We start from the raw sequence: 27633 nt of genomic DNA, 5'->3' as shown, positions 1-27633 counted from the left end.
CACATTTCAAACTGGCAACATACAACTATTATTAAAAAGCAATGAAAATGATGACGATATGTTATTTCATATTCAAAAGAAAACATTTAAAACATCGTTCTTTCAAAACTACATATTTGTTTCGTTTTAATAAAAGTTTTCTAAATAAGGAATATTCTTATACCAACCCATTCAATTTAAACAACTGTTATTTCAGAACTACTCTTTATCATACACACATCTTTTTGTTTTCACATTAAGTTTTCTGATAAAAAAATATCACTTTACAACCATATTCAATTTGAACATATGACTTAAGACTGGAGATGTAATGAAGACAGATAACTAAGTTATATGTGCAAGTCGTTTATCAAGCAAAGGCTTATAGGAAAAAAAAACTTAAAGCATAAAATTATTATTGCAGAAATAATAGAAAACCCATATAAAACAAGACAAGAAACTCGCTGAAAGAAAGACAATTTTTAAAAATTTAAAATTTTGATTAACAATGATCTCAAAACTAAACTGTTTTATTGGAATTGTTTTCTTTAAAGAGAACACACAATACAAATCAAATAAGAGTGTTACAACACTTACCCACCAATCATGATAAATGCTGTTTTTAAGTTAAAAACTATTATCTTTTTTTATCAGATCACATACTTATATGGATTATAGTACCAGTGATTATACAATAATGTTTGCATATATTGGATTTCTATTGATTACAAGATGCACCCGGTGAGATTAACTATTATGTTGTCCATCGCAGGTCCTCAAATACGTGCAGGCAAATTAATGTTAACGAGAAAACAACAGCGATGACATCGAGAATAATAACAGTAATAATTCTCAAATTATAAGAGCTGATCATTGATAAAAGCCACTTATCTTTAAATAAATAAATGAATAAATAGATAAATATATTTATACATATAAATATATATATATATAAAGAGAGATAGAGAGAGAGAGAGAGATTTGTGCAACAAAGATAAAATCATGTAACAAGTTCAAAGATCAAGAAAATCGTGTCTGTTTCTAGATCATGAACAGACATTGAGTTCAAGATTTTGGTTTATGCAGATAGTTTAGTGAGCAGATAAGATCTGGTTGTATTTAAATGCCCATGTTACATTACTGGGAACATTACTTTATACCGATCTCTTGGAGTAGACAAAAATATGAAATTATCTATTTTTATATCTTTTTTAAAGTCTTTTTTATTAATTGTAACAGCATTGGAAGAAAGGTTGCTTATCAATGATGGTACACTCTATAGTGAAATTCAGGAAATCCAAGCAAATATTGTGGAATTGAAGAATAAAGTTGCCTCTTTGGAATCAAAGTCATGTATGTATAATAAAAATTATTATACTCGGGTATCTTAGTTCTTGACGGAAAAGTATAGGCCTAAAAAATCTTCAACTCTAAAAAAGAGAGTCAGCGATTCATATACATTTGTATCTACCTTTAAGTTCTATTGAGCTCAATTTTTCGTACTATGACCCGTCTATATACCCTTTTACAACTAGTTTCACATGTTTTGAAACTAGCTGATATTTGTTTATTTTTACGTTAAATAGAAATTCCTATTCTCATCTGTTGTGCATCATTGTATGTACACCTTTAGAAAAATTTCAAACAATGCCATATGCCAGTTTTTGATTTTGAATTTTAAGTACGTGTGAAAAATCTGTTTTATCTTTTTTTTAAATCTATTTTCATTTCTTTTTTAGCATCAACTTCCATTGTTTTTATGAGCCAATTAAGCACAAATCTAGACAATCCTGCTGATGGTCGTATCGTTGTCTTCGATGATGTAATTACAAATGTCGGTGGGGCATACAGCAATACAACTGGTGTTTTTCGAGCGCCTGTTCATGGCAATTTCATGTTTTCAGTAGTAGGATCAGCTGCGCCAAAATCAGGTGACCACCAGCTCCACCTTCTGTTAAAGAAAAATGGGATTACTGTCGGGTATCTATTTTTTGATCAGAACCATGACTACTATTTGAAAAGAACCGAGGTCGTGGTTATAACATTGAAACCAGGTGACGAAATATTTGTCCAAACTGATGCAGGGTCCGGATTACATTCTTTGAGAGGATGCTGTTTCCACTCGCATTTTTCGGGTTTTTTAATCCATTAAATGTTTGAAACATTATGAAAAGTTCTAAAAATATATATGTATTTACTTCAATTTCCATAAAAATCTAGTTATATAAAGGCTTTTTGTCTCTTTTTTTCTGCTGTTATAGTGTTGATAAAGTGTGTTTCTACTTTGTAGACAAACGTATATCCAGGTATGCAATATAAATATTAAAAACCGAACTACTTTTCGTTTCCGGTCCCTATATAAGATATTAGTTTTTACGTAGAATCGATATTAAAACATTTAAATGTACTTAACAATCCTTTGTAAATGAAGGTTTGGTTTTTCTTAAGTCTGTTGATAAGTTCTATATAAACGCAGTTTGAAAACAAATAATTACAGTGTTCGTTCGAAACTTTTGAGACTCTAAATTATGATAGGTAATTATTTTGACCTAGTTTGAACTAATGAGATATTCAGAAAAGAACCATGACCGTTTTGGTTTACCTGAAATTAAAGCAATTTGTCGATAAAAGAGTTTTACTCTTCATATGCTAATGTAGCTCATTAATTTACACATAAAAAACAACAGTTGAAGAGTTTATTGATATTGCATTTTAAAGTCCGTTAACTTGGTTGCAAAAAAAAACATATTTTGATGTTTGTCAAAGTGCGTTGATTTCATCCCAAGTTCAACGCAACGCAGCTGACGCAGAGCTATTGAGCTGCATTAAATGGATTAAGGTGGAATAACACACCTGGAAAAAGTCACTCAAATTAACAGGACATTATTTGATAATGAAACATATAATGATAAATAAATTGTACATATGTCAAAGAAGTGTAAAATTTGCAGTTTGGGGATAAAAAATTAATATCTAAAATAATTATTTCACTAAGTAACAACAAAAGCCCCTGCGGGAATCGAACTCGGGATGTAAGGATCACAAGCCCGACACTCTATCCACTCGGCTATGGAGTAAGTCATGTGTTGCAGTCAATAAAATCCTTTTGATAAAACGAAATGTCGTTTCGATCAGCGGTCAGCCATTTTGTGATGAAGTGTTATTCCACCTTAAATCCGAAAAGAGTTGAAATTTGACTCGGCTGAATTAAATACGAAAAGGAAATACACGCAATCGCTAGTGATATTATTCACTGTGCAGCAAAATTCGTTAATACTGGTTTTAATGTGAGTTAGATCGCTAGACTATGCAACTGGGCATAACCATGATGCAAGGACACACGATCGTGGACGAAAGTAGTTGATATATCGACAAAGAATAGTATATTGTCCACTTTTTGTAAATGCTGTGGTAACGTGATAGCCAGTGAGGTACTAAAATGGTATATCTGCCGCATGGAATAAGCTGAAGGAGTTGAGCGCTACTCATAGCTTTGCTTTACGATGGTTATTCTGATGACCGATCATGTACGTGTGATAATTTAAAATTTATTGTTAGCAAATTTAAACAGCAGTGTTGCCGTAAAAGTGTATAGGCCTATATGTTTATTATAATTATTCCTAAAAATTGGAACTTCTTGAAATTGAATTCCTCGCCGTAAATGGTGATCCTTGACCATCAACAGACAAAATCGTCAGAAGACGCCTAATTTTCTATTTAGTGAATTAAATAATGTATATTTTGTATTTTTGAAGGCTAAACTATATATTTTTGGGAGTTGATTTTAATCAACTCTCCTATGCAGTTACTCGGACAAACCGAAAGTGAAACAGTGTTTGGACCTCAGCACAAATCATCGCTGCTGAGATTCAGAAGACTTAGTTCTTGAAAATAATTGATAAATTCGATGTAATGTATGCTAAAGCATTGTTTTTCAAGGAAACTTATTTATAAATACCTTGAAAAAAGTCATATTTTAAATGGTACGAACAATTTAGATATTTTTTGTAATCGTATGTATTCCTACGCCAGAGTTCAATATAGTCTCGTTCAACTCGACGCTCGGATGTCTCCGTAAATCTCCGACAAGCAGAGAGTCTCTCTTACTTGACGGAGATTTACGGTGTCAGCCGAGCGTTTGGTTGAACGAGACTAGAGTTCAATATCGCTTGGATCCAAACAATTTTCGAGAAATATTTCTATTACTGATACATAGTTTGATTGAATTAATTTTATCTTTAAATATTATATAACATGATTCATATGGGGGTTTCTCGACATTCTTGTCGAAAAAGTCCAAAAATTCATATAATAAAAATGTGCGTAATTCAAATACAAATAAGAAACTACGTGTACTTGTCATGCAAAATAACATATCATTGATTTTAAAATAAATAAACATCGACGAAATCAACTCCCGTCAGTTCTTCAGTACTTTGATTTTATATTTATAAAGTTGCATTTTGTTTGCTCACAATTAGACAGACAAAACTTTACATTTTGTTGACAGTGTTTATTTTGGTCATTCCCGTTCTAGTAATACTGTTAAATTAATGCAGGTATCAACAACATTTTTCTATCAATCAGAAGCGCCAATACCTCGTCAAACTAATAAATATTAAATGAGTTCTTATACTATGAATTGAAAACTTCTTTATATCTCTACCTGCTTTACTCATTAAAGCTTTAAGCCATCCTGAAATCGTGTCCCTGCAAACTGTTATGCGGTTTCACATAACTGATAAGCAGATATGTACAATCTTTTCTAATAATACTTGTTCTCATCAGATATTCTTTTAACACATAATCACACATTATCATCAATTTGGTGGATAAGCTCTCATTTCTAAAAACTTTGTATGATACCCAGGTCTATCCTGCTTCAAAAGACCTTTACACGGTAACTTGTATACATTGCTACACTCTCAATTCCATCTAAATTCAATAAATCATCTAGCAGCAGTAGTAAATGCAATTAACATACATAGTTTTAAAGACAGATCTTTTAACAATTTTGTTCAAGGTGAATTTTTTTAGTCAATACATTCAAAGTAACTTCCCATTTCTTGGAATAAATTAGTTCAATGGGCCGAAAATGAAACGTACACTTTAAAAATCTAATAACTAATGTATGCTTTCCTATTTATTGCAAAACATCACTAGAAATTGCTATCGCTCTCAAAGAAGATATTGAAGTGTTAAGTGCACTGTATCCTAACCCCAAGTCATACAGTTCAGTCATAAACTTAAGGACTTGATCTACAGGAACTTGAATTGCACTAATTTTCCTTTCATTTGTGAACGAAACCCATTTTCGAATATAGCTTTGTTGCATTACTGTCAGCCTTATTATTTCCTTCTTCATTTGATAAATTCAATTCCGTATCGCTACAATCCATATCGTTTCCCATTCCCTTACATTTCACTAGCGAGCGAGCTAATCGAATACTTTTAACCATGATTTTGCATCCAAATATGTTGGAATTTCTGTCAGATATTCTAAAACTAAGTTTTCTACTAAAATGTGTAATCAAATCCTAATTGATTTATATTGAAATAAAAATTCTAGTCAAATTTATAATTTTTAAACAAGTTTTGCTTAAGGGGGGGTCTAAAAAAAATTTCATCGAAATCGGTCTCTATGAGAAAAATATTTTTTAACGGGCAATATGTGCTTAAAAACTTAATAATCACATACATGTTAACGTTTTATATTAAAGTAAAATTTCTTTTTAATTCATATCTGTTAATTATTTTTCAAAAATTTACAAAGCAAAATTCGTTTTTTGGAATGTATTTCGGTCTGTAGACATATGTCCCCACTCACTGTGAAACAACAAACCTTTTGGTATGAATATGCTTAATAACAATATATAAATCCCCTCGAAAGGAATTGTTTTGTTTCACGGAGGGGTGTTATAAAAACATTTCCGTTTTCCGTTATTTTCTATTATGAAATGAGCTGTTTTAATCCAAAATTCAAAGATATCTCTCTTTGTTTGACCAAATCATTTATATTTAATGAAAAAACATATAAATGTTTACACTATTATAAAAAATAACTTGAATAAGACAATTTTCAAAAATGTTAAGTTAGGCGGCTAGACAATGCTATCGTTCGTAGTCCTTTGAAGGTTTTGCTCTTCCGTGACATTTGAAATAGTCATCTAAAATTGAGAAAAATATATTTTAGAAAAAGGTTAAAACATTGAATCAATCAGGGTTCGTAAGCTGTGTAATCAAAATATTTAGCCAAATATAACAGATATATACATGGCAAGCTTTTGATGTTTTTTTTTTTTTAATTTTTTAGATATTCCTCATTTTGTAGTTTTCATTATGTAAGCAACCTTCAAAGGCAATATTTCAACCCATGAATGTGAATAGGCTTAGTAAAAATTTTCCAAAAGGAATCATTAGAGCTAATAATACATGCCAATACGAAAACCCCTATAAGGGCTTGCAGACAATTTCAAACTTTCATGATAATTCATACGTTGTGCAATCAAACTACTACAAGTCATTTACTTGGCCTTGTAACATGTAAGCCTTCTGTCTTAAGGATCCAATTGAGGGTCAGCTCAAACTTAGTGATGACAAGTCCAGTATTTCTTTCTCAAGCGGTTTTATTAAGCGTGATCGTATAGTTACAATTACATCAGCTAATAGCAGCCCAAATCAGGAGTCTCTCTATAAGCGGAATGTGTCTAAATCTGTTCAACATCATTTTACATGGGTATATATAACATTTTACTTATGATGGACAGTTCTGACTAGTTCGGCCCATTTACGACGATCATGAGTGAACATTTAGTGTTCAAAATTAAGATTAATATTTTATTTCTAAATATAGTAACAAAACCGTCAAAACTGCCAATCAAAGAGTCTGGATATAGGATTTGAGTCTCCGAGTCCTGGTGTTCCGGAGTCCCCCACCTAGTATGAGGCATCACTTACAAAATGTACTCTTAATTCATTCATACATGGCATAAAAGGTTACAAAGGTTAATATATAGAATACACAATACATGACTCAATAAAGAGTACCAGAGCTATCGTTGCAGACACAGAATCACCAAATATGTCACTTATTTATAAACTCTCAATTTGGATATTATTATGCCCGTATTATTCACCTGTTTTTATAACATCATTTAGGACTACTACGCATTGCTACAAAAGTCACAGAGTTCATTCTGTTAATTATTATTAACACCATTCAGTGCGCAGTACCTAGGTACACATAAAGATCCTAGTGACCATTATGTAAAACTAGCAATTCAAGGTCATAGCATCGCTATCTGTTTACATACGTCCCCCAAACAAAAGAAATATCCCGAAGGGAGATTTCTAATGCCTGGCGCCCGGAATAGGAAAGCGTCCTTGATCTACCCTTGATCAGACGAACCTCCTAGTGACATAACAGTCAGAACATCTATGTTTAGAGATAGTAACAAGTGACATGTTTCCACCTCCGGCTTGGAACATCATTCATCTACAAAAACAAATCTATAACCAGGATGTATATAGTTTGATTATATCGCATTACGATCATGAAAACAATAATGAATAAAGTATAACAATAATGACCAATATGAAATAACCATAGTTGAATATAATCGTAATTCATCATCAAAGTAATACTAAGTATGGTTAAGCTTAATGTCACCTATATATACAAAGTCAAGGCATGCTTGTAAGTTCACAAAATATCTCCTCCTTCTTAGGGGTGGGTTATCGTCATAGGTTCGGAGTCCATCGGTTTCTTCCTGAAGTTCTCCAGAGTGAATCACCAAATGCGACACTTATATTAGCACAAGATAACGCACATTTCTACTTTTACACAATTCACATTTTTAATTTTCACTAAACTTCACAATGCTTTTATAAGGAATACACAATTTCTTCACGGCTGCAGCTTATTTATTCATCCATCATTGGCACCCGTGGATAGAGGGGCGGCGCGGATGGCGAGACGACTTCTCGCGGAGCGTCTCCTGCGTTCCTCTGTTGCGTAGACATCGCGGCCTTCTCTTCCAGGTATTTACGTGCCAGCTCTGGGTCCGGTTAATAGTATTTGGTCCATGGAGATTCTTCATTTTTCTCTTCTCCAGGTAATTATTGTGCTAGTTTGGTCGAAATTGTCCCAGTGTTGCTGGTCAATTTGCGAGTTTCGAGTCTTCCGTTCCGTCGGGGTCTCTCTTGGATCCTAGTCTCTTTCGGGATTGGTTCAAGTTCAATAATGTCACTAGAGGTCCATTTCTCTGGATTCACACAACAAAATACAGTGTCTTTGGAAGAACCTTTCTTATCTCCGTCACTACCCCTTTTTCGACAACCTGTCCAGCAACCACCACAGCATATACCACCCCACTTTTTAATAGTTTTACGTTTCTTAATACAAAGTCCTATCGTTATTGTTACTGCCAAAGTTAAACACACATGAAACCAGGGGGCTTCCCACCCAAGATGAGAATTTCATGGGTTGCAAATTAGTTACTGGCAATTCCGCCATAAGTGAATTTATAGGGAAAACTTGAATATGTTTAGTCTTAAGACATTAAACCATGAAAACCTGATCAACCTTGTCCCATACTAAAGATGTTGATCGCAAAATTTGATTGTTTTTACCAATAATCTTAAATCACGTACAAAAATTAGTCTTACTGTTTCTTTACTTAGTCGCTGTCTCATGTATTTCGAGTATATGTTAAATCTCTTTAACTCCGCATATACATACAAATCACCGAGGTGCTGAGTCCGCGTTTGCTAGTCGGCGTATCTCAATATATGTCTTAATGTCACAGGGGTCATCCTGTCATGTCTTTTTAAAAACGTGCAATATATACAAAGCTAAGCTTATTCAAGATTATTTACATCTACATTATACGATAAATATAACTTATTTATACTACTAAATTGAGTAATTGCTTCATAATAGCCAAACAATCCTCAATATGCCTTTGTTTGCTATTTTCTTAGGGATTAGTTTACGCGGTTTAGGAATTGGTTTGAAGCCTCGACCTACTTTAGGGACTATTTCATCTATTTCCATATTTTCATCTTAGAGTACATTTTGGTTATCTAAGGGTATTTCATAGTCTTGACCACTATTTTCATCACATTGTTTTGACTCATGGGTCTCATCCGATTCTGAATCTACGGTCTGATCATTTTCGTGTTTATACTGCTGATCATCCATGATCTTCTTAGCTCTTATACGTCTCTGAAGTTCTGCGAGGGGTATATCCTCTTCGTCTGAAGATTCTTCCCTTTCCCATTGTTTGTACTGTATAGCTCTTTCTAATGGTTCTGGTTGCATGTCGTCGTCTTCCGACAATGATTCATCTTCTGGTGGCACCACATAGTTAGTCTTCTTTAGAGTTCTTCCACCATCTTCAGTAGTTTGTGAAAGGGGCCAGTGCGAAATGTCTGCCAGTCTTTAGTGTCGTGCATGGCATTTGGTGGTTAATCCAGTCAATTGATCTCTCACCACGAAACTAACTGGTCCTTTCTGCTCTGTGATTCGATAATATGGTAGCCACTTTATATCTAACTTATTTTGTCTCCTGTTGTTCTTAAGGTAGACAGGGTCACATACCTGAAAATTTTCGTCTTTGCTTTTCTTATCGGCCTGAGCTTTCTTGTTCTTCTTGGCTTCCTTCATATTACGATGTACTAGCAGGAAAGCTTTATGTTGTTCTTGTAGGGCGATCTTGTGTTGGTCTTCTCCCGCATATCTCCTTCTAGGTTTCATTAACATATCAAGAGGTAATACGACATCTCTGTTGTACATAAGGTAATATGGGGAAAACTTTGACGAATCGTTAGGATGGAAACGAATGGCTGCCAACGTCTGATTAAGATGAATATCCCATGTTTCAGCGTTGTCTGTTATTTTCTTAGCCATCACGTCATGTAGAGTCTATGAAATCGTTCTACTTTACCATTACCTTGAGGGCTGTAATAAGATGTTTTGATATGGTTGATTTTCAATTCTTTTAAAGTTTCTTCCACTTTCTTATTCACATTTTCTGTTCCGTTGTCTGTAAGGATTTGAAGAGGACAGCCATATCTTGGATATATTTCTTCTAAGATAAGATGTACTATATTGTCAGCTGACTTATCAGGAACGGGAAAAGCTTCTGGCCAACCAGAGTAAATGTCAATGAAAGAAATTATGTACTTGTTTCCCGACAAGGATGTTGGATATGGTCCTGATAGATCAAGTCCTACTTTAGCCATTAAAAAATGTGGCATATCTGTCTCTTGAAGTGGAGGTTGATTTTTCTTATTGTTCCTCGTTTGGCATACTACACATCCTTCTATATAAGAGAGTAACCTTTTGTACAAATTTGGTATGTAGTACTTTTGTCTGATTACGTCATATGTTTTGTCCACTCCCATATGTCCAAGTCCGTCGTGATACTGCTGCACTACTAAAAGTTCTAACTCACGTGGTACATACAGGCGAAGTCTTGGGCCTTCTGAGTCTCCATCTGAAAGATAGTACATTAAACCATCAATTTCCAGAAACCTCTTTTCTCCGGTTGCCGTTGCTGTTCCTTTATTTAACCGATTCTTCAGTTTCTTTATCTGCTTATCGTGTTGTTGACTTTCTTTGATGTTAATTCCTTCTGGTAGATCAATAAAGGGTTTGACCAATTCGTCGTGTTGCTTAACTTCACATCTGGCCAATCTCTTAGGCGAAAAGGCATTGGAGTTAAGTACGTTAACTTCAAAGAAATTGTCCTTAACATCTGGTTCATCATGCTCTGATTGTTCTTTCTCTTCACACTCCAGGTTGACTGTCGGTAATCTGGATAAGAGATCTGCACAGCAGTTAAATCTTCCTTCTATGTACTCTACTTTACAGTTATATCCTGCAATACTTAATGCCCATAGCTGAATTTTCTTATTTTTTATTGGAGATTCTAAGATATACTTGAGCGGCTTATGGTCTGTTCTAATAGTAAACTGAGCACCGTGTAAATAATGGTCTAACTTCTGAAGGGCGTAATGGATTGCAAATGCCTCCTTTTCTATGTTTGACCACTTTTCTTGAGTTTTACTCAGCTTGTGGGATAAGTAATATATTGGCTTATCTTCTCCCTCATCTGTCTTTTGAGTAAGGCACGCTCCAATAGAATTGTCGTTGGCATCGGTGTACAGGATGTACGGCTTATTAGTATCTGGATATGCTAGTAAAGGCACTACCGTTAAACTTTCTTTAATAAAGTCAAACGCTTTTTGGCAACATGGCGTCCATTTAAACCTTGCATATTTTCTGGTTAAGTCAATCAATGGTTCTTCAATCTTAGAGAAGTTCGGTATGAATCTCCTGTAATAACTACACACACCTATAAAGCCACGAACTTCTCGGACTGTAGTGGGCGCTGGTAACTTTCTTATAGCTTCGACTTTCTTTGGATCAGGTGTAACGCCATGTTCGTCAATGATGAAACCAAGATATTCAGTCTGTTCTTTGAAAAACCTACATTTCTTTAGCTTCATTTTTAGTCCACGCTTTCTTAGGCGATTGAAAACGTCTTGAATATGACGAAGATGATCTTCCGGTGTCTCTGAAAATATAAGAATGTCATCCAGGTATGCGATAGCAAACTCTTCTTGTCCTTGAAGAACTATGTTCATCAGCTCCTGAAAAACTGCTGGTGCATTACTCAACCCAAATGGCATACGGTTGAATTGAAATAGTCCTTTGTGACATGCAAAGGCCGTTTTTTCTTTACTTGAATCTTCTAATTTCACTTGCCAATATCCATTCTTTAAGTCTAGTGCAGTGAAATATTTTGCCTTACCTAGTAAACATAGGATGTCATCAATCAACGGTAGCGGGAATGATACGGGTTTCACTATCTTATTCAAGCTTCTAAAGTCAACGCACATCCGATCTGATCCGTCCTTTTTCTTCACCACTACTAAGGGAAATGACCAAGTCGATTGTGATCTCTCAATAATCTTTGCGTCCATCATTTCTAGTATGGCCTTGTCAATTATCTGTCTTTTATTTAAGGGTACACGGTAGGGTCTGTTCTTTATTTGGTGGTGATCTCCAGTTTCTATCTTCATTTTAACAGTATCAGTCACTCCAAGATCACTGTCTTTCTTTGCAAATAAATCATTGTTTTTGCTCACAAGTCTTTTGATTGAGTGTTCAAATCTTTTAGGTACATCAATTTCTTGAGTAGTCTGTATTTCTGAGATTTCCTTCTGTTTTAATGCGGTAATTCGTCCTACTATGTAGCCTCTTGGAATTTTATAATTTTTGTTAGTTTGGTTAACGAAGATCATTGGAACTTTCTTATTTTTTCGAACTATACAAACGGCGTCTTTTAAATATAGTCCTGGGTCTTCCATAATGCAGTTATTGTCTATGCTGTTCACTTCAACCAAGTCATTTTTTTCCAGAGATTGTTATTTATTTTTCCATAGAATACAGTTACCGTGTTTGGTCTCATAATAAGTTTCTTAGGAGTTCTTACAATAGTTGAGATGTGTAAATCTTCTTTAAGTTCCGCGTATACTTTGCCATCAATACGCATGAGTCCAAGATCAAAGTATAAACGAACATTGTTTTTCTTGAGCCAATCACGACCGTGAATCATGTTTCGGTTCAGTCCCTTTGTCACATAAAGTTTGTGGTCTAAAGTTAACCCTGAAATCTTAAAGGAAATATTTACATACCCTATCGAAATTAAAGAATTGCCATTTGCTGCTTGTAAAGAGGGGATGTCATTATTAAACAACTTGGGGCGGGGAAATAGATTATCATACATTTTCTTACTAATTAGAGATACGGCTGCACCTGTATCTACCAAAGCTCTAAATTTTTTGTTTCTACTTTTAATAAACAGCTACTGGGTTGTTAGTAAAATTAATTTCATATGTAGGTCTTTGTTTAAAGTTCTTTCTTCGGGCTTCAACGAAGGAAGAACGTCTTAGTTTTCCTGTTTTTGTTTGTCAAAATTAGAGCGCGATTTGAAATGTTGAGACGATCCCCTATTAACTTGGTCGCTAGATTTATATGTTCGGCCTTGACGATTTGATGGTCTGCCCCGATTTTGCTGCGCTCTTTGATACATATGCGAGCCCCAACAATCTGCACGCACATGACCTACTTTACCACAATTCCAACATTCAACAGGCGAACGGGGTTTCTGCTCTATATTATGGACGGGTTTGTTTTGACTGGGTCGTTTATTTATTTGAGGACGGGACCTGACTTGGGGTTTATTTTGAGTACAAAATCGAGCCCTATGACCCGTCTGTTTGCATTTAAAACACCTACTATTACGCGCATGGTCAATTTCCATTGGTTCTACATGCCTTGTTTCTACTGAGGTAAGATTATCTGCTCTATCCTTTAATAAGGGAAGAGTAGTATCAACATTTGAAAGAGTTCGTCTGTTGTCATTACTTTGTACAATTTCTGTCATAGTTGACCCTCTTATCGCTAGCTTCTGTCTCAGATTTTGTTCTCGCATTGCTATTTGAATTGCAGATTCTAAATCTTTAGGGTTTTCTCGCAAAATTTTCATTCTGAGGTAGTCGAATGTCAACCCGTCACAAAAGATATCTACTAGCTGTTGCTGTATCAAAGGATCTTTTAGTCTGTCATTACTGTAGGCGTCTTCCGCGATTTGCAATAGTCTCTCGGCGAACAACTGAACACTTTCATTTGAATTTTGTCGAGTCTTACGCATTACTGCTAACGCATATTGGGGATCTGTTATTTCTGCAAATCTATTTTTAAGGGATTCCTTAAGATCGTTCCAAGATGGGATTTCTTCAGACGCATTTGTTTCATCTAAATACCTTATAATATAATCCCCAACTGAACCCTTACTCGTTATGTATGCAAGCATGGGGATCTCATGACCTTGTTTCTCAGACATAACACTGTACTTTTCAACTTCCTTTATCCACTGTTTAAATTTTTGAGCATCTCCCTCAAAAGGAGTTATCACAGAAGATAGGGGCACTGAGAGTGCAGCTGTTATAGCTTTAACTTGGCTAATGAAAAAATCTTTATCCTCATCCTGTTCTGGGACTCGGTGTCGAGGTTCACGAGTTTCATACGGCCTAGCATCATGATATGTTTCAAAAGTATTTTGTTTAATCTGCTCTTTTTCTGGGGACTTTTGACCTGTTTCTTGCCCTTTATTTTCATTGTTCTGACCCCACCCCGCGAATTGTTTTTCTAATTGCTCCATTTGATTTTTAAATTCTTTTTTGTCAAACCCATCACCTGTCGCCATATTGGTTGCTTAGACAAAGTTGTTTACTTCGAGATAGCTATAAGAGACATATAGAAATGGTTCTTACCGTACTCTGTATTGAACTTCGCTCAGTCCTGGTCACTGGCACCAAGAAAGTTCATGTAAGCCTTCCGTCTTACAGATCCGATTGAGGGTTAGCTCAAACTTAGTGATGACAAGTCCAGTATTTCTTTCTCAAGCGGTTTTATTAAGCGTGATCGTATAGTTACAATTACATCAGCTAATAGCAGCCCAAATCAGGAGTCTGCTCAATCTCATTTCACATGGGTATATATAAGGTTTTACTTATGATGGACAGTTCTGACTAGTTCGGCCCATTTAAGACGATCATGAGTGAACATTTAGTGTTCAAAATTAAGATTAATATTTCATTTCTAAATATAGTAACAAAACCGTCAAAACTGCCAATCAAAGAGTCTGGATATAGGATTTGAGTCTCCGAGTTCTGGGTCTCGGAGTCCCCCACCTAGTATGAGGCATCACTTACTCTTAATTCATTCATACATGGCATAAAAGGTAACAAAGGTTAATATATAGAATACACAATACATGACTCAATAAAGAGTACCAGAGCTATCGTTGCAGACACAGAATCACCAAATATGTCACTTATTTATAAACTCTCAATTTGGATATTATTATGCCCGTATTATTCACCTGTTTTTATAACATCATTTAGGACTACTACGCATTGCTACAAAAGTCAAAGAGTTCATTCTAGTAATTATTATTAACACCATTCAGTGCGAAGTACCTAGGTACACATAAATATCATAGTGACCATTATGTAAAACTAGCAATTCAAGGTCATAGCATCGCTATCTGTTTACAAACAACAGCAGAAAAACTAGGCTTATCAAAACCATTCATCTATCTGGATAAGTCATTTACTATAAGGTACTACTTAATTGATAAAAAAATATCAGTTGGTACAAAGATGCACAAGGTACATGTTTACATTTTGTAACTGATTTTTCGTTATCCGTGCATTGGTGATAACATTAAAATAAGTCAATAAAATCATGATCTACATTATCAAACAAACTTGCACTCTGTATGATTATTAATTTCAATCCTATCATGTTAAGTTAAAGTTCATCAAACTCTTTATTTGTTCTGAGATAGTTAAAATTCATAAAATATAACTTTGCTTGATCCAGATGTAAAAAATACTATAAAATGATCACATTGTTCTAATATCAGCTTTATCGTGATAAGAAATGTACATGTACCAGTCAGATTGTTCGGCTGAACATAACACTTACTATATATACTTCTGTGGCCGGCGCGGATGATTTTTTGATTCGTGTACAGTTAAGAGTTTTCCAAGATTGTTACACAATTTGTAGATTTTTAATTAAAGTTCAAGTTTATTTTGAAATATTTGAGGGCCGGATTCTTTCTGAAATAAAATAACTTATATCTTACACACATTCGGGTATGATTTCGCGTGCTCGTATATTTTCTTGTTGCAGTAAAAAATATAGCAACAAATATAAAGATTAAGCCGTTAGCAAAACAATTCTAGAGCCGTTAATGTATAATTTATAAAGAAGTATATTTTAATGCATGTACATACTAACTATTTTTTAAGTTGAAACGGGGGTAGTTTTGAACTATCCACCAGCTTTCTGGGGTATACACCGGTGTTTGTAGGCGTGGATAAGATCCAAATATTAGAGTTTTTATTTAATTCATAAATGATGTGTTCAAAATTTTATAGTATAATTTTATAATATTGAGAAGTGTTTAAACCATTATTTGATAAATGTGTATTTTTAATCATGTTTGTATAAAGTTTATTGACCCCGTCGTCATCTTCATTTGTTTACAAAAAAGGTGTTGTCTGGTAATCCTCAGTTTATAACTGTACATGTAAATATATAACAATCCAATGTAACTTTTAATTTGTAAATACATTTCTGTACAAATGAGAAGTACATGTAGTGTTTTCTTTTTTGGTAACGTTTACCGTGTTGATTCTATTGCAACTCTGATCTGCATCTTGTTCGATGTATCATAAAATCAGTAGTTTTATATCACGCTGATATTTTTGTGATTAATGATATATTTTTATTTATAAATGATTAAACTCATTAAATAATAAGAAACTATATAATATTATATTGTATATTAATTTAATTTTTATCATTTATCATATAAAAACTATGTCATAACCTGTAATGTTCCTTGAGCCAGTAATTTTGGAGCAAAACCTTATATTGGTAATTGACCATTGACAATTTATCTTATAACGTTTGTCTATACATGCATCTAGTACCTAGCTTGTTATCTAAATAAATCTATTTAGTCGCACTCTAATAAATTCATAATCGACATAACGTTTTTCTTAAATTTTGAAAAATTTAAATCCAAACATAGTTTGTACATGTAAAGATAATATTTACCAGAGACTTTTGGCATTATAAATAATTGCTCTGCCGGTATATACTGTATACAGGGAAATATTCTTCCCCGTTTTATTTTCGCGCTTTTCGCCCTCATTGTGAGAGGCGAATTTAAGGATGGGCGATTTTCGTTGTCTTATATTATTTCTCTTCGTTTGGGTGAATTTAAGACGGGGTGAAACCGTTTAAAGTGCAGATGGTCCAAAATAACACGAGACGAATTTGACCCTGTATATAGTATAAAATTGAAATATGCTAACTAACCAAGTACATGTCATTTAAAGGTGTTAACTCAAATAACGTTGCTGACTGCTTCTTCATTGACGTCTCTTGCTTGTACTCTTTAAATGTTATTAATACTTAATATTTCAAACTTTCGACACAATGACAATTATTAATATCTTTACTTTTTATCATTCTCAATCATTATTATACTGTTGAAAACAAGTGAGAAGCTGTCAATGTGACAGCAAACATGGTTTTCCTTTATGTGAACTGTATACAAACCATGTCAACCCTGAATTGATTAACACTATCTATCATATCCAGTGAAAGTAGTACCCTATATAAAATATTTGCCAAAAAATGACTTAGTTCAAAAGCTGGTACATTTTTTCATAAATCATCAGAATACAAAATCCCAGCAAAAAGCACACATCTAATATATGTACAATTGATCTGCAAAAGAACAACCTTCTATCTTGAACACTCTAGCAGGAGTTATCCTTACAATGAGGGTACCCAATATACAATATTTTGCCAAGCGCGTTATTCAATTTGTATGCACACACCGTTGAAGTTATGAGACCTCATCTTTCAAAAAATAATGATTCAATGCTTAAATGTACTAAGATTTTTTTCATCTTTTACATGCACCAAACCTGTTGCATGCATTACAACATCTCAATTTATAAATATTAGTTCACACTAGAAAAAAGGAGTCTTCAACCTATTCGATTTTCAAATAGTCTTTTACCTTATATGAGGCTTTAAAACTGTTGATTATTTGATACTCCATTTTGATAACATTGAATTTGGTTTCACCAAGTACTAAAACAGCGTCTATGTAAAGGAATATACATTCCCTGAAAAAAGATGTAACAGTATATAAATAGTGCCTGTTTGGGAGGGTAACAGTTGAAACTGACACCCCGAGGAAACCATTGTAAACCGACGCGAAGCAGAGGTTGACAATGGATTTTGAGGGGTGTCAATTTCAACTGCTCTTCTCCCAAACAGGCACTATTTATTTTATTATACTGATGTCTTAATTTTAGAGAATTTTTATATTGCTTTTATATAGAAATGACGTAAATTGTGCGGCGAACCGTACGCGCATAATTTACGCGCATGTAACAATTAGTTGTGTTACCCGTTGCTAAGTGTATTGCTAACGCTGAGGGTAATAGTACGGATTATCAACTGCGTCTAAACCAATCAGATTTCAGTATTTAACATGAAAGTGTATTAATATAACATACACGCGGTCTGATATACGTTGCCGGTCCAATAGATCACAGTCTAATGACCGGCGGTCCAATAGATCGCCGTCTATTGACCGGCGGTCCTTTAGATCGCAGTCTATTGACCGGTAGTTCAAAATAGAGGCAAATATTTAATTTGTAATAAAACAACAAAATCCCTTTGATTAGGTAATTAAGGCCAAGTATAATGTAATGTTATGTAATGTCATGTCATTATAATGATAATGAAAGATTCGCCTTTGGGCAAATCTTAAAGACATAATGTTTAATGGAGGTCTAATATTTGAATTAGTCCTCATGAACAATTTAATTTGTTATACTTTCATGTTAAATACTGAAATCTGATTGGTTTCGCTTCGCGTCGGATGACAATGGTTTTTCTCGGGGTGTCAATTTCAACTGTTACCCTCCCAAACAGGCACTATTTATATAGTAATGGAATTGACAATTAATGTAATGTTATGTTTTATGATGATAATGAATGTTCAATGATTTACATTCATTTAACTATTTTAATGAAATCTATATAATGTAATGTTATTTATAACTATATTGTAATGAGGCCATCCGTCTGTGTAAGGTAGTTACAAACGCCAAGGTCTCCCCAAGTACAAATGCCCTCTGAATTCTTTTGACAGAACGCAGATCTCCGGCAATAAAATCTTGGGGCAATACATGCGTCTGCGGTAGGTTCAAGAAGCGGGCGACTTGTTGTATCTCGTTGAGGGAAATATGACCATTCGTCAAAATTTATCTGAAAGTTTAAATTCAACAATTCAATAAAACATCAACATTTGAATTATAATTACTGAGTGTGTGGTAAAATATGAAACACTTGATGACAGCGGAAATAATTACAAACATCGGAATCTTTCTGAAATGGTCAAACTTAAAACGATATGAAACTTGTATACATAAATAAGTTTTAAAAAATGGTGTGAAGTTCTAGAACTTGTTCAAGTACCTTGCACCCACAGTCATATTTTTTCTGTCATACGCGTAATATCCTCCGTAGTAATGTCAGAAACTTTTCTGAAAAGTACGAGACTGAGGTTTGGGTAATCTGGGTGTGGCACAGTCATCGCTTTGAAAATAAAGAACATAAATTTTAAAAAATCATTTCTTCGTGTTTAACCTATGATCGACAATAAAAGATTTTCTTTTAAATTTGAAAATCTACGAAAGAAAAGATCTTCAAACTTCAGGCAACTTTAACCAAAATTAACACTACTACATGGTTGGTGTTTTTAATGATATTTAATTATATTCATCATATTCAAATTTCGATGAATTCAGTAACTTTGATTGTTACATTACAATCAGTAACAATGAGTGATGCGTTACTGTTAGTCACACTGATTGTTACGTTACTATCAGTGACTATGAGTGATACGTTATTGTTAGTAACTTTGATTGTTAGCATTGCATGCCGTTACTCACTTATATGATGTTAAAAGATACTGTTTTATTACCGTAGATTAAATAATTCGTATACAGTTTCATTCCTTCTTTCCCACAGGTGCGACTAAAACCGTCTAAAGTTGACGAAATGTTCTCCAGAACACCCTGTTGCATATATAAAAACGTTTGTCTTTAATGAACAATTGCAACGCGGTGCACGTGGCATGTGGTATAATTAAATAAAATAGATTCCCGTGATAGTTGATAGATAAATGCAATAAATAAATCAAATTAAATAATGGGGTCTGGATTTTTGTGGCAATTTTAAGACTACATTTACTTTAATAATAAGCAGGAGAGCTCTGTAAAAACATAATAGTAAAATGTCAAAATTTTATAGCTAAACTATTTGGCTTTTTTTTTGTTTACTAAATGTTATGTTATGGTCAACAACATATTAAGTAGTCAAATTTTAAGGCGGATCTGATGTTTAATTTGTTTGCCGACGACCCTTTTTAAACGGTATATGCATTCCTAATATTCCTTTGAACTGAAATATAAATTTAATATTTTAACCTTTTTTCAACACTTGTTATACCCCATTAATCAAACAAAACTTTAGAATGTTTTCGATCAGCTTCACGCTTTAATTAATTTCTATAAAAAGCAATGAAATAAAAACAGAATATTGTTTTACCTTATAAACTATCTTAACTTCAATCCCGTACTTATCTTCGTGATCTCCAGCGACAATTGATGTGATGTTGGCCTCAAATGCTTAAGATGCATAAAAATGATATAAAAAGAAACATTTCTGAATAAATACAAGGCCTATATATGATACTTTAAAGATACTCTTTGTATGTCCAGTAATAATGTTGTATATAAGAAAGATTTCGCCCCCGATTTTTTTATTTCTCTCCGTTCGACCTCGTTGTCACCGGGCGGATTTAAAATTAGACGAACTCATACAGTACCGATCAGACCCGACCTAACACCAGAGTAAACCCCAACTAAACCCTGGATTTACTTGGAGTTTACTTTTTGAAAATTTGGGTCCACTCACGGTTTACTTTGGGTTTACTCTGGGTTTAGTTTGGGTTTACTTTGAAATTGCTTTTTAGGTCAACTGTATGCACTGAAGTGTGAAGCAGACTAGTATTTTATCTTACCATCCTACTGCCTGTAATTCCTTCCCTATGTATATTCCGAATACACAGTTAGCGTCTGCTTTCAGGGGTATACGTCTAACTGGGTTTACTCTCTGTGTCCACTCTGGGTTTACTTTGAGTTTACTCTGGGTCCATTCTAGTTAACCCGAAGTAAACCCAGAGTTTAGTTGGGGTTTACGTTCTGTTAGGTTGGGTCTGATCGGTACTGTATGTTTAAAATTATCTATTTTTAAACACCAGTTGGTCTGGGCGTATTCAAGACGGAGCGAAACTGTTTGCAAAAAAAGAGGGGCGAAAATAACACGTGGCGAAAATAACCCTGTATACAATAAATACCCATTGCAGTATATTTCATTGAAACACTAGAAACCGTCTCATAAAGGATCATAACATTTAAAATCAATTAAGATGCATTTTTTCAGCATTTTAGAAAAACTTGAGAAAAACTTAAGAATGGAAAAATCGATCAAAAAATGTACATTGACATACCAAATTCGGATCTACAAAAGTCTTGTTGCTCGATGTAAGGACCAGGATAACATCCAAAACACACTGAGAAAAACAGAAACAACGCAGTGTGCTTAACAAAAGCCATGGTCAATCTGACGGATTCAAACATAACATCAAGTTGAAAAGTTTATTTATATATAAATATGTATAGCTTGGTTTTTCCAAAAATAAATCGAGCTTTTGTGCATTTTTACTGTTTTGATCAACTGTCTAGAAATTAGAAAGTCAAATTAATCCATCTGTATCACTCATTTATGATATAGTGTTATTGCCACAAAAACAAAAGAATATTCCAAATTAAAAAATAAACACCACAAACACCATAAAAAATAAAAAAAATAAAAGTAGAATTTCAATTAAAGATAAAATTTATACACCTTTATTAAAGAAACCTATGATTTAAAAGAATTGGGGAAACCATTTACTTAACAAAAAGATAAAAAAAAAATGGTATATATTAAAAATGTCGGAACCAGCACTGGGTCATACATGTACATGTATTTATTTAACTGAACTTGAAAGTTGTAGTGGGCGTGTTCTGCTTCCGATCAAATACTAGTAGTAATTAAGTATTTCGTATGGACATACAATATCTACAATTTATAAGAAACTATAATTTAACTCTTTACGCAAAGAGCATATCAAATTGCATCTGGTAATAATGTGCTGATTTAAAACAGAGCAATGAAGAAAAAAATACAAGTTACGTTACACATGAAAAAAAAACCCCGCATAATGCCATTGCAGTTGAATGAATTACTATGAAGTTTTTATAGTCATAATGAAGAAATTCAATTAAACAGGTGATCAATTGTAGGAATGACCCTTAAACACTGGTAGTAAAATATAAGATAGAAGGATGCAAATAAAATATGCTCTGTTCGACCATCTATTTTTTTTAATTAATTTGCATTGAAAAGTACGGAAGCCCATATAGGACCTATCAAAAAATATTTTTGAATTTGTTATAACGAATTCTTGAATTTGTTAAAACGAATTTAAATCGTTATAACGAATTGTTGAATCCGTTATAACGAATTTAATTTGTTATAACAAATTTTAGGAATTCGTTATAACGAATTCAATCTGTTATAACAAATTCGCTGAATTCGTTATTTCAAATTTTGAAATCTGTTTTAACAAATTGAATTTGAAATAACGAATTCTTGAATTCGTTATTTCAAAGATTGAATTCGTATTTTCGGTTTTTTAAAATCTGTTATAACGTATTTTCATCCAATTCGTGATAACAAATTAAAGAGTGTCAAAATTTCAATGTTATAAATCCGTTATCACGGACTGTGATCTGTGATAACAAATAAATAAATTTGTTATAACAAATTATAAAATTGTTATTTCAATCTCCAATGCAATCTGATAGTCTAGGCGATAGCCATATTATAAGCGAGGCTGTCATCAAGGAAGCCATTACACAAAAAGGTAAGGCACGAGTGTAGTTTAACATTAATTTTGGTTATTTATTGATCAATGTTCATACATGTTTCATTCAGGAATTGACCAGAAGCTTCCTGTCATTAAATATCTCAATGGGTGAACAATATATAATGTGCTTTTGAATACAGGGTGTTCAAAAATATAAAAAATATGTTATTTCTTCAGACGTATGACTGCAGTTTCAAACTTGTAAACAATTTAATTGCTGAATAACTAAAAAAAGTTATCTGTCAAGCATTTCTACTTTTTTCGTGCTTTAATTTTGTAAATAAGAAAAATAATAAAAAAAAGATAAGAAATGATCAATAGATGGGATCAGAAAACTGCACTGAAAAAGTGGACTTTTTTTCTTTTGATAAACTCATCTACTTAAAAGAATAAATAAAACTCATTGGTCAATTCACACACATTTAGAAATATGATTAACATTTGTAAATATTTTTTCTGAAGTTAACCTTCCGATGAACAAACACGCTCAATTTGATATATTTGCATATTTAATTTTTCTTGTAAAGAGACTACATGTAGTATGGATAGAGGAACATGCTTTTTTATATAACATAACTTGTTAACACCACAATTTGACGTAATATGTTTCACAGTGCGATTGTTGAGGGAAGCGCAGTATACATTCATTACAGTACTCCCTTGATATGAAACCATTAACAGAGAATAATTATGTTTATTTAAAGATATCAATATAGGTTATTAACTTTACGTTTACACACGAATTTTTATATAATCTGTGTTTCAAGATGACCTCAAATGCATGTGTTTTTCTTTAAACATTGTTAAATAATCTGAGTTGAGAGATATTTATAAATGGTGCCCGGGGGCTTGCGATGATTGAATTAAAATTCATAAAAAATAATTTCTAATTATAAATAATATAAAAATATAATTATATAAACTATAATTTATATTAGATTCAAGTAGATGAACAACAGAAAAATTTATTAGAAAAATCGGATATTACCATTACCTCTTACTCCTACTAAATGTACTTGTTTTTAAATAGATAATCTGATAAGAATAAGCCGATATCCAAAATAAGCATTTAATGTTTATATCTATATATTTTAAAAAAAATGTCACCTAATTTGCAAATGTGACATATACCTAATTATTGTATTATCCTAAGGGTAAGTTCAATTTATGGAAGAGCCAATGTAACAGCCACACGCATGTTTTATTATGACGTCACAAACGCTGAACGCTGTAAAATGCAACGTCACAAGCGAAAATCAAAGTTCACGCTTGTTGCTGTTACTCTGGCTCTTCCATTAATATGAACTTACCCTTAGGATAAGATAGGAATTTTAAGGTATATATCACATTTGCAGACAACACGAAATTAAAGAAAATGTAAATATTTAAGAAATAAACAACGTTATTTAGTTAACATGGCGTTATGAATAGCAATTGCTCTGTTGGCCATTTCCAATATGCCAGAAAATATGCCAGAAGAGCAATTGCTATTCATAACGCAATGTTCACTAAAGAATCGTTGTGTATTACTTATATTTGTATCTTACCACTTGCAAATACCCTGTATTAGCCTAGACCTTGACATTTAGCTATTGCATGAAAAATAAACATTCAGACTGTTGTGTATCTTTTTAATTCACATAACAGAATCAATGATATATAACAGAAATGCCTTAAAAATGTTATTATAAAACATGTTTTAACATTAAATACATCAATTTTAGGGAGTTGGAGAAAAAACACATGATGTATCGTATAGTGTTTTTACATTTTCATTGTGACGTAACACCAACTACCTTTTATTTCAGTTATGACGTCATAATTGATTTCAGTTTTTTTTTTATTTCGCGTTCTTTTTTAGTTTCAATGAAAAAATAAGAGGACACAAGCATTTTATCAATTTCTACGAAAACGAAATCCGCATCATATGGTTTTGAATAGTGTTCTAGAAACATCAGATTACACATATTCTAAGATACGTTTTTCCTGAAATCGGTGGACTTGGAACGGTTTCAAATAAGATGTTTTCGTTTACATAATAGTAGTCCAAAATTAAGACTTTTGTTGCATTTTATTCTATTTTTAGATAGTTCATCAGAAATTAATAAAAGTGAATCATGATATTAATAGTGATATTATTTTCGAACATTTTAAGCATAAATAACCCCCATAATAGTCACAAATAAAATGTACATATTTTCACGAAATTGTTTACATTTCATCAAAATGAAAATTGGAAATCATGAACTTTGACCTTTTGTAGTTATAAAACGGGACGGGCAAAATTCATTTGAATTTCATGAGAAAAAAGACTTTAGTATAGTGAACAAAATGGTATGTAACTTTGGTACAACCTCTAAAAAATGCAAGCCGCAAACCTTACCTTAAAAATTTATAACGTCATGGAAAAGTATATGACGTCACACCTTTATGACGTCATAGTATACAGACAGAGCAATTGCGATTATAGAAAAATAATTGCAGTTCCTCCGTATGGACTTACAGTGGGAAAGAACAATGGATATCCAAAAAATATAGCATTGACTCATGATTTTTTGAAGTATACAGTCTCATAACTGCAGCGGTGTGTGCATGCAAATTGAGTAACGCGCGTTACTATATATTTGCTAGCGCGCATCATGGAATAAGCCAACTGAGCAATTGCTATTCATAACGCCATGTTAACTAAATAACGTTGTTTATTTCTTAAATGCCAACAAAGCAATTGCTATTCATAACGCCATGTTAACTAAATAATGTTTTTTATTTCTTAATTGAACGTCGCAGATTTCCAATGCAAACATAAGAAAAATATTAACTCAATGTAAAGTAAATTAGTATCAATTTGTTTCAAAAGTTGCATGAATAATGAAATAAAAAGTGAAAGACAAATATTTTTATTAGTTTATTTACTTTTGCTTTTTGAAAAACTACATTTAACATTAGTTGACAAAACTGTTTTAGGTTTTAAAAGGTTATAAAAGATTTCAATTTATGAACTTTATCATACAAATTGTTTTCTTTGTGTTGCAGTTAAATAAAGAATGGCTCATTTTAAGACTGAAATTCAACTGTACTTTGATTTGGGTCTCTCCCACAAGGAAATGCTTTTGATATTAGCACACTGTGAGGGAGTTATTATCAGTGAACGACATCTTAGAAGAATTTTACGAGGAATGAAACTATATCGACGAAAACATTACACAGATCTTTTGAACATCGCTTTGTTTATTGAAAATGAATTATCAAAGTCTGGCCAATTACATGGATATAGATGGATGCACATGAAATGTCAACAAAACGGGTTGGTTGTCAACAGAGAAACGGTTAGAATTTTGCAACAGATTCTCGATCCAAATGGTGTGGAACGTCGCTCAAAACGACGATTAAAAAGGAGACAATATATAAGTATGGGCCCCGATTACACATGGCACATGGATTCGTATGATAAATTGAAACCGTACGGATTATGCATTAATGGATGTATCGACGGCTTTTCAAGGAACATAATTTGGTTAGAGTGCTATCGAACTAGTAGTGATCCAACAATCATTGCTGGATATTTCATTAATGCTATTGATGCCAGGAAAGGATGCCCAAAGCGTATCCGAGGTGACAGAGGAACAGAAAATGGACATGTAGCTGCTATGCAAACTCTAATGGCAGGGGAAAATAGTTTTTTATATGGCCATAGTTGCTGCAATACGCGGATTGAAAGTTGGTGGTGTATCTTAAGAAGGGAGGCAAGTGGGCACTGGATAGAATCGCTTGCAAAGCTGAAAATGGATGGTGATTTTGATGGATCATTTTTGGATGTAAATATTCTGCAATTTTGCTGTATGGATCTTCTGCAGGTATAATGAACCCTTTATTTTTGTAATGATCATTTATAAATTATTCATTATTTTACATTATATTTATATTTTGAATCAGTTTTAACACAGCTTAATTTAAAGTATGGATATTTATACATTCGTACATTAAGAAAACCTTCCTAAGTTGTTAAAAAATAAATTCCTGCTAAATATCATACACGCAAAATATTTTAAAAACTTTTACAGTAAGTGAGCATTAAACAATTCATGCTATAATTATTATTGAAGAGTGAACTTGACGAAGTCGTTTGTGTTTGGAATTCGCATAGGATTCGAGGATCTTCAAATCCGACATCCCCAGCTGGTCGTCCAATGATCACTTACTATCTTCCAGAGCTTTACAGTGCAAGAGGATACATGATAAACGTTTCTGAAGATAGAATTGCTGTATGTAAAAGCGAATGCAAATTTCGGGATGATGAACCATGCGATGTTGACATTTATCGTTTATGTATTATTTACATGGCAGAGAAGTCTTGGGTTGAACCTAGCAACCTTGACGAAGCTCTAATATTGTATCGAAACCTGAGACAACTTTTATATGAAGATTTGTTTGACTGACATTAAGGTTTTTGGATCATTGTTCGTCTGTGTAACTTTTCTGATTTTGTTATGCTTAAATTACATAAAACGTAATAAAGATATTGGATTGGAAACTCATTTCACTATTAATAGCATGGCGGCCTTAGGCCCGTTTCACAAAGCATACTTAGGACTAAGTTATGTCTTAGAAAAGAACTTTTTCCTATGTTCATTGCTTATCCGTTTCACTATTCTTGTCTTTAAGTTATCTTATGAAATCCTAAGTTATGTCTTAAGTTTAAGACAGGTAAATCGATGTCTTAGGAACAAACTCAATATGGCGACCGTTTATTTTGTATTGAAATGAATTACATTAAAGTGAAAATGAATACATTAAAGTTAAACAAAAATATGAGAATACACAAATCATTAGGACTTGTTCACTTTACCTCTTAACTGAAAACTTTAGAACTATCGAAATATACATATATTTCTTCAGTTAATATCTTTCGTGTAGACTTTTAATTTTAACATTTTTT

The 27633-nt window shown here is 33.1% G+C and overlaps 3 protein-coding genes and 1 pseudogene across 3 annotated transcripts; 2 read left to right on the top strand and 2 right to left on the bottom strand.

The window, feature by feature from the left end:
- Positions 1-711: 711 nt before the first annotated feature.
- Positions 712-2131, top strand: LOC128185353 (complement C1q-like protein 3). Its single transcript, XM_052854970.1, has 3 exons — positions 712-720; positions 1197-1332; positions 1719-2131. The coding sequence occupies exons 1-3, from the start codon at positions 712-714 to the stop codon at positions 2129-2131; spliced, it is 558 nt and encodes a 185-aa protein (XP_052710930.1).
- A 6912-nt stretch (positions 2132-9043) lies between these two features.
- On the bottom strand, positions 9044-11676 carry LOC128185352 (uncharacterized). The gene is made up of 4 exons (XM_052854969.1): positions 11478-11676; positions 10349-10811; positions 9581-9725; positions 9044-9352 (listed from the first exon to the last, which is right to left on the bottom strand). The coding sequence occupies exons 1-4, from the start codon at positions 11674-11676 to the stop codon at positions 9044-9046; spliced, it is 1116 nt and encodes a 371-aa protein (XP_052710929.1).
- Positions 11677-18563: 6887 nt separating this feature from the next.
- On the bottom strand, positions 18564-21363 carry LOC128185753 (uncharacterized; annotated as a pseudogene).
- A 1107-nt stretch (positions 21364-22470) lies between these two features.
- LOC128185752 (uncharacterized) lies at positions 22471-27228 on the top strand. The gene is made up of 2 exons (XM_052855414.1): positions 22471-26551; positions 26801-27228. Exons 1-2 carry the CDS (start codon positions 25742-25744, stop codon positions 27131-27133), a joined length of 1143 nt encoding a protein of 380 aa, XP_052711374.1. The 5' UTR covers positions 22471-25741; the 3' UTR covers positions 27134-27228.
- Positions 27229-27633: the final 405 nt, after the last annotated feature.

The sequence above is a fragment of the Crassostrea angulata genome, chromosome 5 (assembly GCF_025612915.1).
Source record: "Crassostrea angulata isolate pt1a10 chromosome 5, ASM2561291v2, whole genome shotgun sequence".
Taxonomy (NCBI): domain Eukaryota; kingdom Metazoa; phylum Mollusca; class Bivalvia; order Ostreida; family Ostreidae; genus Magallana; species Magallana angulata.
Note: the sequence above shows the minus strand (reverse complement) of the source record. Positions and strands in the feature narration are given on the sequence as shown.